General features: G+C 32.0%; 1 protein-coding gene across 3 annotated transcripts; it reads left to right on the top strand.

Annotated features, from left to right (window-relative positions):
* The first annotated feature begins 13,430 nt into the window (after window positions 1-13,430).
* On the top strand, window positions 13,431-20,454 carry LOC111397767 (UDP-glucuronic acid decarboxylase 6-like). Of its 3 annotated transcripts, none has more exons than XM_023024752.1 (13): window positions 13,431-13,607; window positions 14,616-14,718; window positions 15,893-15,979; window positions 16,121-16,208; window positions 17,135-17,226; window positions 17,406-17,470; window positions 17,551-17,639; window positions 18,879-18,956; window positions 19,061-19,154; window positions 19,420-19,486; window positions 19,581-19,644; window positions 19,806-19,846; window positions 20,060-20,454. In XM_023024752.1, exons 2-13 carry the CDS (start codon window positions 14,629-14,631, stop codon window positions 20,243-20,245), a joined length of 1,041 nt encoding a protein of 346 aa, XP_022880520.1. In that variant the 5' UTR covers window positions 13,431-13,607; window positions 14,616-14,628; the 3' UTR covers window positions 20,246-20,454. The 3 variants fall into 3 exon arrangements, with proteins under 3 accessions (XP_022880520.1, XP_022880525.1, XP_022880524.1); XM_023024757.1 differs by lacking the exon at window positions 13,431-13,607 and adding an exon at window positions 13,661-13,738; XM_023024756.1 differs by lacking the exon at window positions 13,431-13,607 and adding an exon at window positions 13,809-13,899.
* The last annotated feature ends 230 nt before the right edge of the window (window positions 20,455-20,684 follow it).

Here is a 20,684-nt window from a genome sequence, read left to right as displayed (position 1 = left end):
ACAAGAGTTTTCAGTAGTTGGAATAAAGAAATGGAAGGGAGAAGGAAGATTTTGGAGAGGGAAAGGAGACAAGGTAGGGGATACACGATATTTAAGATTTTAACTATTTTTTTCTTTTAAATATTTCAATAAATTACAATCTCTTATATCAAACATCCCACAAATGTTTTCATAGTGAGCGGATTCACCACACAAAACAACCTTTGCATTAATACATTTGAATTATCGAGATTTTGGGCCAATATGTTTTAGGGCGTGAAGGGACAAAAAGCTCTTTATCTTTGAGTGTGCATCTAAAAGGTTAATCTATGTTATCTTGGGCGCTAAAAGTTATTATAAAATTAAATTCGAGAGCAAGACTTTTTGATAAATGTTGACCCTAGAAAATGGTCGACAAGTGTTGATACAAGATAATATACACATGGACGTGTATCTTATTCCCTTCACTGTATTTTTTTAAGATCTTTCAATTGATACAAGAATTCCCTATTTATAGTGATCAGGTCGACGTGATCACCGTAGAATTGGATCCCGTAGCTTGTCTGTCGACCCTAACTATTACATCAATTATGTCATCTATTAATTACATTAATAGACATTTGACAAGAGGTCAGCCACTTTATAAGTTAGGCTGACATTCCTGATGCTTATTAACTACGCATGTCACATTAGTCAACTTTGGATACGCGCTTGTCCGACCCTCTTTTGTTTGTCAAGGATTTCAGATAGTAGAGTGGTTCGACGGTAGAAGGCAAACCACCTCAGATCAACTTAGTGCAACGACCTCGGCCCTTCCTTTGACAGCTTCGAACTTTAGTCCCTTCTACATCAATTCTTGGGTGCTCGCCATGTGTATGCATGTGAGTCTCCACGTAGACCTTTCTATATTGACTAGTATCAATAGTTCCCCCAAGTCTATATATGATTATTTATGTTGTACATAGAATTTGTAATTAATTTCAAAGTTTTTAAGAAAAATTCCAAAAAAATAAATTCATGATGGATATCAGTCCCCCAAATCTAATTTACTAACATTGATGTGGGAATTAGAATTTGTGAAAGAGTGGTGACGTTGAATTTTGAGCTTATAGTCCCTCAGTTCGGTTCGGGGCTTTCGAGGGAGATCAACTGAGGTGCTTTCGTAGCAGAACCAAAGTGCTTTAAAATGTAGGTCGAGGTACCTTTGTGCTATAGTGTTGTCGAGGTTGCAAGTGTCACATAGAGGGGTTGGATAAGGTCAGCATGGGAATATGTTAATGGTCTTTTGTGCTGTAATGATTAGTTGTCTTTGTTGTGCATCTGAAATTGTGATGCTTGAGACGGTTTGGGTAGTTAGACCGTCTTTTATCATTTATTGACACAAGTTGCTATGTTGACGTTTAGTCTTCCCCAGGAAGGTGGTGCCCTCAATTTTCAAGGCATTGTCATGTGTTTCAATCGAGGCCCTAAAGCTTAAGCGTCGATTTTATTTTGTGGCTTATAAGTGCCCCGAATTTGGACAGTCCAGATTCTTAAGATCTGACGGTCGAAAACTCATGTGTTTGCCTATAAAAAGGCTCATTCTTGCTTGAACATTGATTTACTGGTGTGAATTACTCTGTGATGTTTCTTTGCAATATGACAAAAAATCGTATTTATGCTTGGTAGATCTTGAGAGGAGTTGGTGCAAGGGTTTGCTTGGTTTTGGGTAATGCCATGAAGAGTGCAAGTTGGATGTTTCTTGGGTGCAATGGATGGGATGCTTGGATTTGTGAAAATGAAAAATGTAAATATAACCTCAGCACAATCTTCTTTGAATGCCCTATGCGGAGGGTCACCCATTGCCTTGTATTATGTTGCAATAGGGTGCGACTTGGGCCAACTTTGAGCCTACCTTCGCAGCAGGTCGATGAACTCGTCCTCCCCTGAGCAATTAGGCTACCTCATTTGCTAGTATGAACTAGGCAGAGTGTATTGTAGCTGAAACCTTGAGTTTCAACATAGTCTCGCAGGTCTTGCAAATGTGAAGGTCGCAGCATATAGTGGACATTCTTAAGGAGAAGAGGTTCGGCGATTTATATACAGTGGCTACACTTTATCATCATTTATTTTTTATTTTTACCATCCATTCTCTTTTTATGCTATGTAATGCTTTGAAAATGGCTTTGATTGCCCTTAATTGTAATGTTTCGTAGTGATGAATAAAATTTTACCTTTTATGCGAATGTGTTTGGACTTCAAATTATCACTGCTTCGTATTTGGGGTCGTTTTTTAGAAGGGGGTCGTGCCCTTGCGGTAGGCTCTATTTTCTTATCCTTTTGTAGGTAACTTTTGTGCCTTCACGAGGGTCAATTTTGTAGGATCCGATCCTTTGAGTTATTCTGCACTTAGGGCGATTTTTTATATCTGAGGAGGATATCTTCATGCGCCCACTTCTTTTATCGAGGTGCCCTTTCTTAGGCTAAGCCTTGCAGATGCTTTTTAGCTCATATTCTGAAGTGTCTCTATGGGACGATGCCCTTTGGGCTATGCTTTTTCCTGTTCCTTCAAAAGAACTACCTTAGAAAGTACTATGCACTTTGCTGAGGTCTTCGGTAGTCTCTTCTTCATGGAGTGGATCATGTCATGTTTGATGTTCGAGTACAGTGTGAATCGACATGCACGATAAAAAGATTGATGTGATGGGTCGTAAAATATGCTAGCTGTAATTGTTATATACAAGCAATGTAATAATTTCAAATTTAACAGTAGATGTTAAAACAATGAGGTTCTAGAAATAAGACATAACTTGATGCAAATTTTCACAAGTTTTTACAGAAGATGTTGCTCGAGGTCCTTGGGGGAAATGAGGCTATGTGCCGACGTTGCCCTCTTTGAATACATTATGAAGGAAACTGAGGTCCTTATTCTCCGCAGTTCTCAGATCTTTGTGCATATCTTTTTGGTTTTTACTTGATTAACTGCATAGTCTTCCTTTTCAGCATATTTTGGGAGTAGCTCCATGTGGGGTCTTTCTTTTTCTGCATTTGGTGACTCGACTGAGGTGGTTTCATCTTCACCTCTTCTTTGAACACGCTTATTTTGCATAGCTCGTTGTGGGGTTATGTATACAGGGTTGAGGTACGACTTCTGACCCATTCCGACTTTCTTATTCGGATGGGACCGGAGTTTTAGCTTTGAGATGAAGGGATCAGCCTTCATCTTTTGTGCACAAGCTTCCTTAGGCAATATAATTCTGTGAGGCTTATGGCTGAGCTGCTTTAACTGGAGAGGACGACAAATCTTACTTTCCAGCGACTGCTGTCGATGGGTCAACTTCTGCTGGCCGATGTCGATAGGGCCTGCCCTGGCAATTATATACCTTAGCGCCTCTTTCTACAAGAGGAGCTAATTTGGGGCGGCCAAATTGACGCTCATTTTTTTGGACAAGACCTTCTGCCTTTCTCATTAAAATGGTGGTTATGACGTCTGTCTCCTATCTCTATCTCTTGGATGGGATGGGAAAGACAGCGTATTACTTTTCTGTGAGGTTTGTGTCCTTAGTTCACCGACCTCCTGGGAAGGTTGGCTGGGGTTGTGAAGTTCGGCTTGGTAGTTATATGTCTTAGCACTTTTTTCTGTACGAGAGCTTCTCTGGGCCTTGAGCTTTTTCCTCTTGCGTGATCAGTTTTGATAGATCCGCATCTGAGCTAATGCAGCTCGTCTTTCCCGCCTAGATAAGTCCACATCCGAGCTAATGTAGCTCGTCTTTCCCACCTATTTCTAGGCAAGGAATACATTATCTAAAAGCGAGCTCATCTGCGGTTCTTGGCTGAGGTTGTCCACGCTGATTTTCCTCCGAAAAGGAATTGAACATATGTGGTCTATTAGAGGAAATAGGAGGGCACCCGATTTGAGCGGGTGGAAGGTGGCGTCAATCTTTTCTGTCTCTTGTAGGACCAAGCCTATCAAAGACACTGGCCCATCCCCTTGGTGCATTAGTCGAGCTGCCTTCTACAAGAACGACAACCTCCTAAGTTATTCGATCGATGTCGTAATTGGTAACTATGTCCACATTTACCCCTATCTCTAGGGGAACAATTTCCTCCTTTTGAAAGGATCTGGCCAGTTATGTGCCTGAGTAGTTTACGCATTGCGGTGTTTTGTCGAGAGATCGCTCTCATATCTGCGGTGACGGCAGCCATCTCTTTGGTGAGCGTTACTGCTAGCTTAGGCCTGCTCCTCGAACCACTTCTTTGGTGTCAGACCACTGGGGCGTTTTGTGAGGATGTCTCCTCACTATCATGTTCTTTGGTTCGACTTGGCTTGATTCCTTCCTTCTTCGGACTCATGGTCGCTTCTTCTTGGTGGATAGCCTTTCTTTGACTCTGTTCTAGGAGTTGTCTACCTTTATTCAAGGATTTTTCTTTTTGGTTTCTCCTTTGAAACTCAGATTTTTCCTCTACGGGATTTTCGTGGTTTAACTTTTCCAAGCTTCTCACAGACGGCGTCAATCTGTTGACCCTAGAAAATGGTCGACAGGTGTTGATACAAGATAATATACACGTGGATTTATTATGTAGTATTTCTACTATAAATATGAATGTTTGTAAAAGAAGGTGAATAGTGGACTGTGCAAGTATATTATTCCCTTCACTGTATTTTTTCAGATCTTTAAATTGATACAAGAATTTCCTATTTATAGTGATCAGGCCGACGTAATCACTGTAGAATTGGATCCACGTGGCCTGATATGTCGACCCTAACTGTTACATCAACTCTATCATTTATTAATTATATTGATAGACTTTTGACAAGAGGTCAGTCACTCTATAAGCTAGGCTGACATTCCTAACACTTATTAACTACGCACGTCACATTAGTCAACTTTAGAGATGCGCTTGTCCGACCCTCTTCTGTTTGTCAAGGACTTCGGATAGTAGAGTGGTTCGGCGACAGAAGGCGAACCACCTCGGATCAACTTAGTACAACGACCTCGATACTTCCTTTGATAGCTTTGGACGTTAGTCTTTTCTGCACCAATTATTGGGTGCTCGCCATGTGTATGCATATGAGGTCACCACGTAGACCTTTCTGTATTGACTAGTAACAATACCAATTACACTTTTATACCAATTCGGGAGCAAGCCTTTTTTTTTTTTGTAGCAATAAATATTTGTAGAAAATTTTTCTTGTAGGAAAAAATCTTGTAAAAAAAAGACAGGTAATAAAAGAAAAGTCTTTAGAAAAACCACCAATTTAAACATATTTTGAAAATTTTTGTAATAAATTCTTTGTAAGAAAAAGTCTTGTAGTCTTTTTAAAAAAAATCTTTGTAGCAAAAGGTCTTTGTCAAAGAAAGTAAAGTATTTCAAGAATTTCAATACGTTTGAAAAGTTAGAAAAAAATTTTTTTACACCAATTTATATTATCTTTGCTACTAAAATTCAACTTTAAATATGTCTAACTAGTTCTACTGAAATTTTTTTTATTATTTTCTCTTACAATCTTTGCTAGTTGTTGTCTTTCTTTACAATATTTAGAATTTTTTATCAAGAAACTTCGACACTGAGAAATAGAGAGCTCAGTGATTTGCTTCTTGATATGTAAAGAGGAGTTACATCTATTTCCATCTAGAGCGGATAAAATATGACTTCCTACAATAACTAATCTTCTTATATCTTTGTTTTTTAAAAAAGTATTAATATATTCGCTAAAACTTTTTAATGAACAAGTAAGTAAGATAGTGTAATTTAAAGGCATAAAATATTAGAATTTTAAAACGATACGTTTATAATGGCCTTTAAGTATTTTACTGTTCAGCAAATTTAAAGGATTTTCATCATATTTAAACAAGCTTTAACAAACTCCCATTATTGGGACACAAATTAGCCAACTTAACTCAGATGATTACTTTATCTTTTGGCCATGGAATCCAGAATAAAGGGGCTAAGAGCGTTAAAATTATATTTTTGAAATAGAAATAAAATATTATTTGTGAATAAATTAATTGTTTACTTGTTTCCCTTTTTAGGCTTTGCCTGAAAAATAACTAAAGTAAACGAAAATTATAAACAAGAGAAGTTATGAAAAGAACTTACTTTAATTACGAAGCATTTGAATTTACAAGGATGTCTTTGAATTTACAAAAATGGTGGAGAGATTTTTTAGTATAAGTGTGATAGTATGTTTTGTGCTTTTTTCGATGTGTTTTCTTTCATGGGAAGTGTGGGTATTTATAGACGTTGGTACATCACGTCTATTCTGTTGGTGTTGTAAGTGTACTATCAATAATTGAAGAATACTGTGCAAACTTTACAGTTGTGTGATCAAAGAAAGAAAAACAATGTACAATTCTCTATTTCAGTAATTAAAGAATGAATTATTTGAAAAGATGCTTTTGACAACTTTGTCTGACTTTGCTTGATATCTGAGAATCAACTTTACATATATTTGAAATTTGTTCAAAAAGCTTTATCATTACCTTTTTCTTTTTGACTTCCTTGTCTCGATAATTCTGTCTTTCTTTCTTGTCCTTTTCAATTATTAATCTTATCTGTCCTTCATTTATGCTATGGCTTCTTCAGTTCTGGATCCATCTCATTATCGTTGCCATCAGATATGTATGTTTCCTTTTTTGTATCTGATTGGATTTCTATAAATTCTCCATTAGTCTCTAGAAACGCCATCATATATAAATCTTTTTGTTCAACATTTGGTGCTTGAATTTTTTCTGCTTAATTCTCATGGCAAGGTGCTCTTGGCCGAAAATAACTCTATTGTTCCATTATGCTACTAATTTGAAATCATTATTTTGAACTTCCATCATAGTTGCGATTTCTGATATTCTTCTTTCATAATCAATCTGTCTAATTTTTATTTTAATATTCATCCTCGAAGAGGGTCTAAATCTTTTGGCTTCTTGATAAATTAAAATACGATGAAAAACTGGAATTACAATGCCATTAGTTACACGAGGAGGAATGGAAATGAATTGAATCATTAAGGAATGATCTTTTAACTGGTCAAAAAATCTGTTTAAGTTTTAGTGAAAAAAATCGAAAAGATCTATTTAATATGTATATAATATCTATCATATCAAATTGTAAAATTGGGTAAAAAATGTCTTTTTCTTCAAAGATTATATAATCAAAGGAAATTGTTGGATAATTGTATCTAAGAAATGCTGAATTTTGGGCTGAATCGTGTTTGGGACCATGTCTAAGGAAGTATCTGTTTTCATTATGATAGTAACTTAAAATTTGAGTAAAATCTATAATTTTCTGTACAACGGAATTCTTTATAGAATTTCGAACAATAATGGCGCAATCACCAATTTTCTGTTCTAATTCGTATAAAGTTTTTTCTTGTCCTGTAGCAATAGAATTTATTAGTTCAATAAGTCTTTCTATTTTATCAAAATAATTTCTACTTGTAGAGGTGATGTCTTTAGAAATAGGTTTTTCAAGTGTATTCATGCAATTGAAGAATCTCATTTTGATATTTACTAATAGTTTGTTGGAATGAAGAAATTTGATCTTCAAAGAGTTGTAGTCTTTCTTCTAACAACTTTTTAAGATTTAAATTTTTAACAACTTTTGTCATAGTTTCACAATTGTCACAAAGTTGTATTGATGAAGATGATGATGAAATTTGAAAGGGAGTTTGCATGATCTGTCTAACTCTTTAAGATATATGAAAATTAAATCCTATAATTTCTCTACAAATATTTAAAACTTTTTCAAGCGTATAAAATCCTTTGAAAATAGGGTTAGGAAATCTTTCTACTAGTTTTAGTAATTTTGACCAATAATTATATATACCTGGTTTTCTACCTTTAATTACTGCAAAGAAATTAAAATTTCTGCTTTCTACTTGATTATGGATCTGTCTAAAATAGTTAGCTAGGGCACTAATGCTCTCTAATTTTGGTTAGAGGCACGTGTCATCTAGAGATTATTCAGTAGATAATGCTCCCTTTCTGGTAATCTTTCTAAATTATTTCCTCTGAATCGAATATTAAATCCTTAAGGGCCCACTCCTAGAGTGACATTCTCAAAATTCATCATCCTTTGATCCATCTGCATCATGAAGATAATGAGTTAGAAAATTAATAACTTACTTACTTAAATTACATGCTAAAATATTATAGTTGCTTAATATCTCATATAATTTCAACAATCTTTTATGTCTTATCTTATCAAAATTGTTTTTTTAATAAATTTTACTATAATTTTACAATCTGTCCTAATTGTAAATTCAATGTTTAAAAATAATTTAAAGTTTTCTATACTATGTATGGTGACCATTATTTCATAATCTAAATTAGTGAAAAAATTTCCTTTTATCTTGTATTTTTCGCTAGCAAATCTACAAAAAAATTCTTTTTTATCACTATATTTATTTGGTTTGAAATATAAAATTCCTCCCCATCCTAATTCACATCCATCTGTTTCTATTATATTTATATTCATTATTTAATGGTAATTCTAATGGCAGTAAATTTTTAATTTCTACTTTTATCTTTTTAACTAATTCTATACCTGATTGATTAAAATATCTTTGTCCTTAACTGGACAATTTGTTGTACAGTGGTCCTACTTTCCTTCCTAAATCTTTAATAAAATATCTAGCATAATTTAATATTCCTAAAAAGACTTGTAATTTCTTGGTTTCTTCAATTTTATCTGAAAATTATAAAATTATCTGGACTATATGCGGTTGTAACTGAATCTTTCCTTCTCCTAAATTTATTCCTTAAAATTCAATTTTTTGTTTACTTATTTTCATCTTTTTACGTATAATTAAACCATTTTCTATAAATTCATTGAAGGTTATCTCTAGATGTTTCATATGTGCTTTATAGTTTGTACTATGTACTAGAATATCATCTATATATACATAAACAAATGGAAAAGAATCAAATATATTATTCATCTTTCTTTGAAAAATAGAAGGTGCATTTTTTAATCCAAAAGGTATATGACTAACCATTCAAAGTGTCCTAATGGAATAGTAAAAGATGTCCAAGGAATATAATCTTTTGCCATTTTTATTTGCCAAAATTCAAATTTACAATCAAATTTAGAAAATATCTTGCTATTTTGTATTTTATTTATTAGCATATCTTTATCTGATATCTTATATCCATCTTCTACAGTATTATCATTTAATCTTTTATAGTTTATAACCATTATTGCTTTTTCTTTTTTTATTTCACTATGATTTCTAACCATTAAAGTTGCTGATCTGTGTTGACTACTAGACGGTCTTATTACTTTTAAATCTAATAATTCTTTAATTTGTATGTTAAAATCTTCTATATCTTGATTCATACGTTTTATTTCTGCTATTCTAATTTTTATATTTTCACTTATTATTTCTAATTTAGTTTCTATTTTATTTCTGTCCCAATGTTTTATAAAGTCTTTTCTTATTATTTGAATTTTTCAGCTAATTCTAAAATTTTGTTTATACTATCTGTTTTAGAAGATGTCTTGTTAAAAATTATTAATTCTTTATTTCTTGGTATAAAATTTGTTTTTAAAGTTTGTAAAGATAAAAATTTTAAGTTTTCTTCAATTTTTGGGTTTGGTTCTAGTTTTGATTGTAAGGGTTCATAACGCTTAGCTCAACTTTGATGATCCTATATTATTAATAATAGAAGTGTCTTTTTTGTCTTTTTCAAAAATTATGACATCAGGAGTAATTATTAAACTTCCATTTCTACTTAGCAAGAATTTTATACTTATAACAAATTCATCTTTTATCAATGCGCTTACTAATGTAGTCGTTAAACTATACTGTCTTTTTTAGAATTTAATCTTACAATCGTCAAAAAGTCTTTCTTCGAATCCTATTTTACCACCGTCCATTTGACTTCCTCTTATTTCATATTCTAATTCCTGTCTACAGTCTTCTAGCACTAAATATTTTCTGATTATATTAAATGTATAACTTGTGTCTATTAATGCTATTAAATTTAATTTAATCATTTTGTTTATTTGTACTTATATAGGTATTCTGATACTTTTTGTCGTCTTTACTTTAGATATTTGATAAATTATTTCTTCTTGATTTTTTGTTTCCTAATAATTATTTTGTGTAATTATCTATAGACTGTTTTCCCTTTGTTTCTATATTTCTGATCCTATATTGTATTTCTCTTATTGTTTTGTGTATTTTATCTATTCTATTATTTGTATCTGTTATTTTATTTTCTAATCTTTCTATACTTTCACTATAGTCTTTATTTTTATTATTGTTTATTTCTTCTTTAATCCCTAAACAATTATTGCATTGAATTTTTAGATAATTCTTACACTGATTTCTATTTTTATGTCCTGGATATATTTTACATTTATTCATCATTGATCATTGTCCTCTAATCCATTCATGGATACATTCTTATTCTACATTCATCATATTTATATCTAAAACTGAAAAATCTAGTTTTTCTAAATTGTCATAACTGTCTTCAGAATTACTTGTTATTTTTAAATTATTTAACTCTTCATCTGTGTAAATACTATATATTGAGCTACAAGATTCGTTATCAGATAATTCTATTATGTTACATTGTATTTCTTTAATTATCATAGATTTAGCTGTTTTTTCTTTATTTATATATTTATTTGGGCATTTATTAGCAAAATGTCTAATGTCTCCCCAAATATAATATTTACAATCTTTTTTAGTTTTTGGTTTTCTAACATATCTATTATAATTGGGTTTTTTATTTTTATAGTATGTTCTACTTGGTCTAATATTATTTTTATTTTTATTTTGATATTGCCTTTTATATATATATATATATATATATATATATATTATCTTTTTTTTATATAATTTCTTCTTCTTCTTCTGTAATCATATGCCTGTGGTGTATATAAATTTGATGAAAAAGAATAATTTAATTTCTTTATTTGCTTTCTAGCTATTTATTCTACTCAAATATTCTTTTAATTTATTAGTTACAAATTTTATGATGGAAACTAATAGTTATTTCCGTTGTTGGGTTTGACTCTACATCTTTTCTAATTTTATCATTTCATGGTGTTGGTATCTTTCTATATAATCTTTCAAATATAGGGTAATCTAATGTTAATCCTGCTACGCTTGCTAATTTTTCAAAGTCTAACAAAATGGTTGTATGTATTTCATATTACTAATACTTAATTTTTCTAAGTCTTCTAAAACTTTATTTTATTCGTGTTATCTTTATTGAGATCAAAACCTATAATTAAAATTTCTAGGATTATCTCATCCAGCAATTCTTAATCTAATTTCATCTAATTTTAGTCTTTTTGCTATAACGTATGCATCTAAAGTAGTTTTTCCTAAATAAGTTTCTAAGTAAGCCCACATTTCTTCTAGGTACACTATTATATGCTCTAATTACATAATTTTCCCATTTAGTTATAGTATTAGGTTTGTTTTGTAGTTTACAATTATTTAACTCTAACATTAATCCTTTATCGTTTGCTAATGGTAAATTACATTCTTCTTCCGTTTGTCTTTTTCCTAAACTTTTATATTTTTTATCAATCCATTCAAAGTCTCTTGCAAGGGAAAAGGATATTTACCTCCTATATCGTATTTTGTATTCATAGGTTTTTTTTTTTTTTTTTTTTTTGCCCAAATTCTTGATCTGTATCCATTTTAACTCTCTTGCTATTTTTTCCATCTGCTTCCTATGTCTACTTGATCTTTTTCTTTTAACATTTTAGTTTCTATTTCTCTAACTTTTCTAAGATTTCTATAATATTCTATATCTATATATCCAAATTTTTTCATCGTCCTCGCTTTCATATTCTTCACTATCTTCATTTAAGACATTAATTTCATCTTCACTTTCGTAGTCCTCTATTTCAAAATATCCACATTCTCCTTCATTTTCTTCCTCATTATACTATGTCTGTTCTACTTGATAATTATAATTTTCAAATCTAATTCTTAAAGTTCCATTACTATTTTAGTATATAATATTATTTCCTGGTACTAATATTGATTTTTGTAGAAAATTTCCTAAGTTCCAATCTAATTTTGCATATGTTTCTGAAGAGAATTTCTTTGCTGGGATAGTCCTTATACCTCTTTGTCATAATAATGTAATTATTTGATTATTTTCTAATTTATAATTAGTAGTACTATTTTCACTAAATCTTTTTATGAATCCTGTGCAAATTAATAAATTATCATCACCTCTTTTCATTTGATATCCTTTTGTTTTTATTCCTATTTTAATATCTTTATAGAAATTCTTTGTTCTAACTAAATAGTTTAGTGTAAAATATACTATTCCACATTTATTATTCATATCTAATTATACGCTTTCTAATAATCGTTATTCTATATCTGTGAATCTACTATCATACAAACATACTAATATTTTAGTTCCTAAATTTTCTCTATGAAGCCATTTTACTCCTATTATTATTAATCTTAAATGAGTCTATTAAATATTTTTATTAACAATTTCTTTATAAGATTCTTTTTCTATTAAATCTAGAGATATAAATTGATCTTCATGTGTACGGAAAATATATCTTTCTCCATAATGCTGATATATTAAATATTTGCTAAGTAATTTTCCTTTTTTAAATATGTCTAAAGTTTTTACTAATTTTAGTTTATGTTGTCTAAACATTTCTATTTGTTCTTCTATATCTATTAGAGATTCTAGTCTTGTTTCGGATTCTGTTTTTCTACTTAATGTTCTTAATAAAGGATTACCTACTAGTTTACTACTACTGGCTACGATTTATTTTCCTTTATCCATTATGTATAAATTCACTTAGTTTTCTTAAATCTACTAGATTTTTTAGTTTTACTTAAATCTATTTTTTCTAGTTTATTTAATATATTATCTAAATCTTGTCTATTATCTATATACTTTTCTAATGCTTTAACCATGCTTTCCAATTTTTCTAAGTTAGAACTAAATTTTGTTTCTCCTATATTATTAGATTTTATTTTTAGTATTTCGGTGTTTTGATTTTTAATATATTCTAGATTAGTTTCTAAAATTTTTATATTTTTATTTATATTTTCTAATAAAGTTTATACTCCTTTCTAAATTTTCTCTTAAATTTACAAGTAAATCTATAATAATATTTAACTATTTATCTTCACTATATAAAGTATGTCTAAACTTATTATTAAAATTACATATTAGAGATCCACCCTAGATTTTCAAGTCTTCTCTGTCGAAAAATTCAGGAGGGTCTACTACATTTTTTCTCCTCTTCATAAAAAATATTAGATTTTGAAAAAAATTGATCTATCGCGTTGATAACGTGTTATAAATTAGATAGAAAAAGAGAAGAAAGTAAAAAAAATTAATAGACTTATGCGTATTATTAATAACCAATGTTTTTAAAATTGGAATAAAATAAATTTTCTAAACTACATAAAACATAATACAAAATAATAATCAATAATTATATCATTATTATTTTCCTTCGCATAGAATCAAAATGTGGTGCAAAAGGGACATGGAATCTGATTAGAAAATCCAATAGAATTTTACTCATTTACTACCAGCGCTGTGCTTACCTTATTCATTTATAAATCTGGTCTCTGTAGGAATATATTGGATCGTGCAGAAGTAATATAGAATCGGTGATTATTAAAATCTAATTAAAAGGTAATTAATTAGTTGCCGGTTACATAAATGCCAATATGTAGATCTGATTTTGCGTTGTAATTAAGCATTATTGATTACGGCACCGACTTGACGTAATCTTTAAGATTCATTTCTCTCTCGCTTGCCAGTTGGTAATGGAAATTTATGATTGCAGGCGTGTTTTTCGTGTTTTGTTGTTGAATTGAATTGAGTAGTTTGTAATTTTATTTTTTTAGGTTTTCAAATTTTGTATATAAAGGTCAAGTCTTTGCAATTGTCACCACTGCTGGAGGTGAAGTGTTAAATTGATAAAGTGGGTGATCGGAGCTCCATTTTACTGAAATCTTTTATTTTACTTTTAATTTTGTAATGATTATATGCTATAATTTTTCTCTGTACCCAAATTATATTATTTGGTAAAGGAAGAACTCTTTTATTCTTAGCTTTGAGATTGTTTGCTATAATCTCCGTGTTAAGTTGCATTAGTGCAGAAGAATTAAGTTGGAATTTTTGTTAAGTACATTATGCGTTTGAAACTTGATCTTCTGTTAATTTTGATAGAAAATATGATACCTTGTGGGGATACACTAATAAGAGAGATTTTCTTTTTGTCTTTTAAGTTTTTCAAATCTGCGTTTGGTGTATAAAGATGCAAGTAGGAAATTCATTACACTGATCCGTGTAAAGGGACATACATTGCTTTCTATTTTCCCCTTTTTGGTGTTATGATATAATGATCTATTTTGGAATTGCATTGAAATTATAGAATGATACCGGGGTTAATCCTTCAGAAGAATTCCATATATTCTTTTATTTTTATTGCTTTCTGGATTTACTTGTATGAATGCTGTCTATGCTTGTAAAAATTACGAGTTGGATATTCTTGTTGGTATTACTAAGGAAAAGAAGATGATCTTGTCATGCTTTATGCATTTATGAAGTAGTTCGCATTGAACTGAGGGCATTTTGGAGTGGGACTGATTATATCATTGAGGATGCTAATTTTGATCTAATTGGTTTTGAATTCAGAGGAATCTAACAAATGGCCAAGGATGCATCAAATGGAGATAACCATGTTACTAGAAAACCTCCTCCAGAGCCCTCGCCATTGAGAAAAGCAAAATTTTTTCAGGTTTAATATGGTTCATGATAAACACTAGGTTTTTTAAATTCCAGATCTCATTATATGTCCCTGGTGTACATTTTTCTTTCTATTGGGGTCGCTTTTGATAAACATTGTATGGCTCTTTTAGTTGTGTTTAACTAATTGCAGTAAGTGTTGTATGACCATAAGGTTCTAAATTTCTAAGACCTGTATTTGACTGAATATCACTGGGTTTTGGATTCTATTGCAAGTTTAATCTCACTTTGTACTCTACTTATAAAAAAAAAAATAATAAATAAATAAATAAAAAATCTCAGTTTGTACTCTACTACTATCATGCCGAAGGTCTTTTCTTTAATAGGATGGAAAATGAATAGCTTATTCATAATCTTAGAGGCTGCGCATTGCTTCATTCAGTTGCTCTGTCATAAACAAAGGGAAAGAAATATTTTTTTTGATCAACTGCGTGAACCTGACTTTCTTTCTTCGCATGCAGGGGTGGCTCAATCACTAATGTATCACTCAATGAGAACTTCATTCTCTTATCAACTGCCGTTGTATCATGAAATGAAAAAAATACGAAAACTTATTTGCTTTGATCCTTTTATTTTGATTACGCATCTCTATTTTTCTTTCTTTTCTTGTGGTGGTTATGGTGGTGATTCCAAGCTGGTAGTCTGGTAAATAATTTAACAGTTAACTGCAATGGGACTCCTCATTTCTTGTGTACGCTGTAAGATTGATGGTTATGTCCATGTATTTATTTTAACTGAGGTTCCCAATGCGGAACAGAATTTTATTTACCACTCCTTTTCTTTTAAAAGTAGGTATACTCGGTGCATGTTTGGGAAACATTATAGTTTTCTTATAATTTAATAGTCAAGGTCAAATGTTAATTTTAATGACACAATTTGAAGACCCACAACTACTGTCAGTGTCCACTTATTGACCGCTCATATCTCTCACATTATAATTTCAACAACTTATAATTTTATTCAAACAAGCACTAGATATGCATCAATTTCCATATAGGAGGACTTGGTGAAAGTTGAGTTCTTTTGTCAATCTTTCGAGCATATACAAATTTTGCTAAATAGTTCTTTTCAATTCACTGTTTTCTTCCTACCCAGGACCGTTGACGTTTTCCCGTTAAGTTTTGGCAATGTGGTTTTTAGTATGCTAAATGACACCTTTATGACAGGCAAACATGAGAATTTTGGTTACCGGTGGAGCTGGGTTCATTGGCTCTCACCTAGTTGACAAACTGATGGAAAATGAGAAGAATGAGGTAGGTATTTCTGTGCAGCAACAAAAATTTTTGACGATTGATATCCTTGGAACTTATCCTGCAGTAAAATAAATAACACTTCTATTCACAAGGACATGCATTGTAGCCAAACGTTACATGAATATATTTTATTATACTCAGGTGATTGTTGTGGATAACTACTTCACTGGCTCAAAGGACAACCTAAGCCAATGGATTGGTCATCCGAGATTTGAACTTATCCGTCATGGTAGGCTTTTATAAAAATTATAAGATTTCCGTTTTACACTCCAATATGGTTTAGCTGTCATCCTCACTTGCTGGTCATGTAAATTATATGTGACGTAGGATGCTATGGGAATTTGCATATGTAACTCATGGGTGGTGCGAAATGTGTGGTTGTGGTGGTGTAGTAGGGAGTCTGTATATGGATTGGATAGAAATGATTGGTGGATTTTAGGATTTGAGAATAAGGATGTTAGACTCTTAAGGATAAAATTTTGCATCGAATAAAGATGAAAACATTAACCAATTTATAAGGGCTTAAGTTACTCATTTTATTAAGACTAATCTTTTAAGATAAAATCACAAGTCTTAACTTGGTATTAGAGCCCATTAAGTTCTAACGAGCAATTCCATTCGATTAAGACACAAAAAATGAGCATCGAATTTCAAAATTGATCTGGTCAAACGAGCCACCATTTTGTGGATGCATGTTAAGGGATAAAATCCCATATCGAATAAAGACGAAAACATAGACCAATTTATAAGGGTTTAAGCTACTTCTCTTAATAAGATAGATATTTTAAGATGAAACCCCAAATCTTAACAAAGTCAAAGGAAAACAAATTGCTCTGTTACCAAATTGAAGTATTATTTCATATATCAAAGTTTCTTTTATTACAAAGCATAATATCCCTTTATATAAGGTTTCAATGATTCTATTCTAAGTAGGAATTATACAATGAAAGCTATTAAATCAAACCCTAATTATGTTTCCTAAAAAGCGCATCAAAACTGGAAACTATGTATAATAACCATCAACACCTGATATCTCAGACAAGTTTTCCTCTCTTCATTGCTTCTATCACTGAGCATTCTGAATGTCCTTGATTCCTCCAGGCCATAGTTTTCTGTGAATCACTTTCTTATCCTATTAGTCCTTTCTTTATGCAGATGTCACGGAGCCATTGCTAATTGAAGTTGATCAGATATACCATCTTGCTTGTCCTGCTTCCCCAATTTTTTACAAATACAATCCCGTGAAGGTCATCCACCAGAGAATAATCTCTCTCTTTCTCATTTTTATGTTATGAAATTTTTTCTCTGCATAAGGAAGTAAAATGAAGTTCAAAGATGACATCTTTCTGGTGTTGCTGGAAACACACTTTTTAAGATCAGACGAAGACATTTATACTGGCTTCCTTCTTTCTCTGATGCTTAACAGACAATAAAAACAAATGTAATTGGGACCCTAAACATGTTGGGACTTGCCAAGCGTGTTGGAGCGAGGTTTGAATTGGCTTTTTAGCATATTTAGTTTGATTTTGTATATTGTGGTAGTGATTTCACTAATCTTACTATATATACAGGATTTTGCTGACATCAACATCAGAGGTTTATGGTGACCCTCTTGTGCATCCTCAGGATGAGAGCTATTGGGGCAATGTGAATCCTATAGGTATTATGATTCCCCCAAAATTATCTGTTCATCTGCCAAAAGTTCTGTTTAGAGATGCTTGAGAACTTGTCAAGTCACAGTGGGTTGATAGCTAGATAATAACTTGAGACACGTGTTTCATGGCAGTGAGCAGGAGCATTGTTAAAAAGGATAAATTTATTATCAAGGCATTTTGCCTATGTTAAGTGAGGTGCCATGTGCTTTAAGTTGTAAGCTTCATCATGAACCAGTAAAATAATTCATAAGGATACATCGATATTATCATGTAAAACTTCAAATAAAATCTAAAAATCAAAAATATAATATTTCAATAAAGTTAAAACTCTGACTGCAACTAGAAACATGAAATAGAATAATAAGAAAGTGAATATTAAAGTAGCTATCAAATAAAAAGGCCTCTAATTCATGACTACAACTGAAATTCTAAAATAACTTACACAACTGAGCAATTATTTAAGAAATTTTCTTGCTTTAACTTCTTTTAAAAAAAGAAAATAAGATAGTAGGACTACGGGAAAAATATAAAAGAAAATAATGGAGTTATGTCTTAGATATCTTTTTTTGCTGTGTCTACTAGTGAAAAAATACGTCGCCTGGGGGCTTATTGCATTTTAGTAGCAGGGGATAACAAAAGTCCAGCTTCACTTCTTGTCTTCTCTAATATAAATTTCTCTTCTTTCTATCTTTTAAGGTTAAGCTTTTATAAAACAGCTCAAAAAACCATTAAAACATTTTAGGCTATGTAAAACTAGTGCCAGAAGTTGATGTTAATAACACGCAAAGGTCAAGACTAAGAAGGCGCTGATCGACAAGAGGCTTAAGCCTCAAGCCACTTGCACTGAGGCTTTTGCTGAAGGCCTCACCTGACACCTCAAGATGCAAGCCTTGATTTTTAAAAAAATAAGAGGGAGAATATTATCTTAAGCCTCTACCATGGGCATGGTTCGAAATGAAAACTTGAGCAGGTCTATCGTTTGCGAGTATCTGGTTCCTTGTATATTACGAGACGTTGAACCTTTGAATTTTGGTATTATTTCCTTAATGTCAGCGTCTTACTGAATTTCTTCTTTCACCTTCTCTAACATTAGATAGACTATATTTACGAGTATCGAATATATGTAGGAGGAGAGTCTCACTTAATACTTCAGTCTCTTACTAAAATTTCTGGTGCAGAGTTTGAACCAAGAAATGCAGGGCATACTTTTATGGAACACTGATTATATTTTATGTACATTGCAGGAGTTAGAAGTTGCTATGACGAGGGAAAAAGGGTAGCTGAAACTTTGATGTTTGATTATCACAGGCAGCATGGAATTGGTACAAGTCCCTCCCTTTTTTCACCTGCTATGGAATCCTTATATTTAATAGCTATCTCTATATATTTCGACATTTCTTACCAATTTGAAATGTTGACTTGACAGAAATACGGATTGCAAGGATCTTCAACACCTATGGCCCCCGAATGAATATTGATGATGGCCGGGTTGTCAGCAATTTCATAGCTCAAGCAATACGGTATGCTGTTAAGGGAAATCTATAAGCAACGGACCATAATGTTCTCCTGATGCAATGGTGCTAGACCCTGTTTATTGTTACAAAATGCATGAGTGGATCGTTATTCCATTACGAAGCTGCTATTCTGTTATCAATAATATTACCATATTCCTAATGCCAGTTCACTACCAACTACCAATTTATATATATACCTTAATTTTCAGCTCCTCTATTTGATAGGCAAATTATGTTCGGATTCACTTATTTAAATTGATGTACCATGCAGTGATGAACCTTTGACAGTTCAGTTGCCTGGAACACAAACAAGAAGTTTTTGCTATGTCTCTGATATGGTACGTCAGAGTATCCTATTATTTTGGTTGTTCAATTAGAACCCCATATTAATATCGTATCTGGACTTCATCTAATTTCTTTGGGATGTTTAAGGTTGATGGTCTTATTCGACTGATGGAAGGAGATAACACTGGGCCAATCAACATTGGGAATCCAGGTAATTATTACCGTCACTTGATTGTCGACCAAGAATTCTGATGCTGAAATGCCAATCTCGTATTAATTATTGCATCTCTCTCTCTCTCACTCTCCAGAATGAAGTCTAGGTTTGCTGAAAAATATTTTGTTACAATTTCTTATGTTCTGAATTTTTATTAGGTGAATTCACAATGCTTGAGCTTGCTGAGACTGTCAAGGAGGTAACTTCTAAAGCTTGTGCATGGTTTGGTTGTACTTGGCAATCTCCTAGATAGAACTGCCAATCTAGACGGCATCAATGTTTTCCTACTTCGTATAAAAGTACCTCATTATGTTATTAAAGATTCTATTTAGCTCCCTGGTGGTTGTCATTCCTAGCAGATATCCACTTAATGGCTTTCTGAAACTAACTCACGATTTCTGTGCCTTTATAGACTATCAATTCAGATGTGAAAATTGTAACTGTGGAAAATACACCAGACGATCCTCGCCAGAGAAAGCCTGACATAACAAAGGCAAAGGAGTTGCTTGGCTGGGAACCAAAAGTCAAGTTGCGTGAAGGGCTTCCCCTCATGGAGGAGGATTTCCGCAAGAGGCTTGGAATATTGAGGAAGAATTAAAAGTCGACCGGGTTCATATAGCATGGTTCCTGAATTTTGGATCTTTTATAGATATAATTACATGCGGCTTTACACATCTTCAAGTCCTTTGTGGAGTTCTCGATCATGCCTGGTTATTTTCTTTATTATACAATTGGGCAAGTCTTTTCATAATGGAAAACTTCAGCTGATATTAATAACATGTTGGAAGTAAGTTTATTATTGATTTCTTTCTGCGTTAATATATATATATATATATATGTAGAATTCATTGGAGATTGTTGTGTGTTGGTCATGGAATTGTAATAAGAAAATAATGATGCTCACGACCCACATATATTTACCTATTGGATGGCTTTTAGTCTTGGTCCATTTATCCTTTATTTGGCCCAAATTGATAACATAATATTCCTTTGCATTTTACGGTGTGTGAAAGGAGAATAATAATGAAGGAAATTGT

The sequence above is a fragment of the Olea europaea genome, chromosome 1, assembly GCF_002742605.1.
Source record: "Olea europaea var. sylvestris chromosome 1, O_europaea_v1, whole genome shotgun sequence".
Classification (NCBI taxonomy): Eukaryota; Viridiplantae; Streptophyta; class Magnoliopsida; order Lamiales; family Oleaceae; genus Olea; species Olea europaea.
The sequence above is the reverse complement of the archived record's forward strand: the minus strand, read 5'-3'. Positions and strand labels throughout refer to the sequence as shown.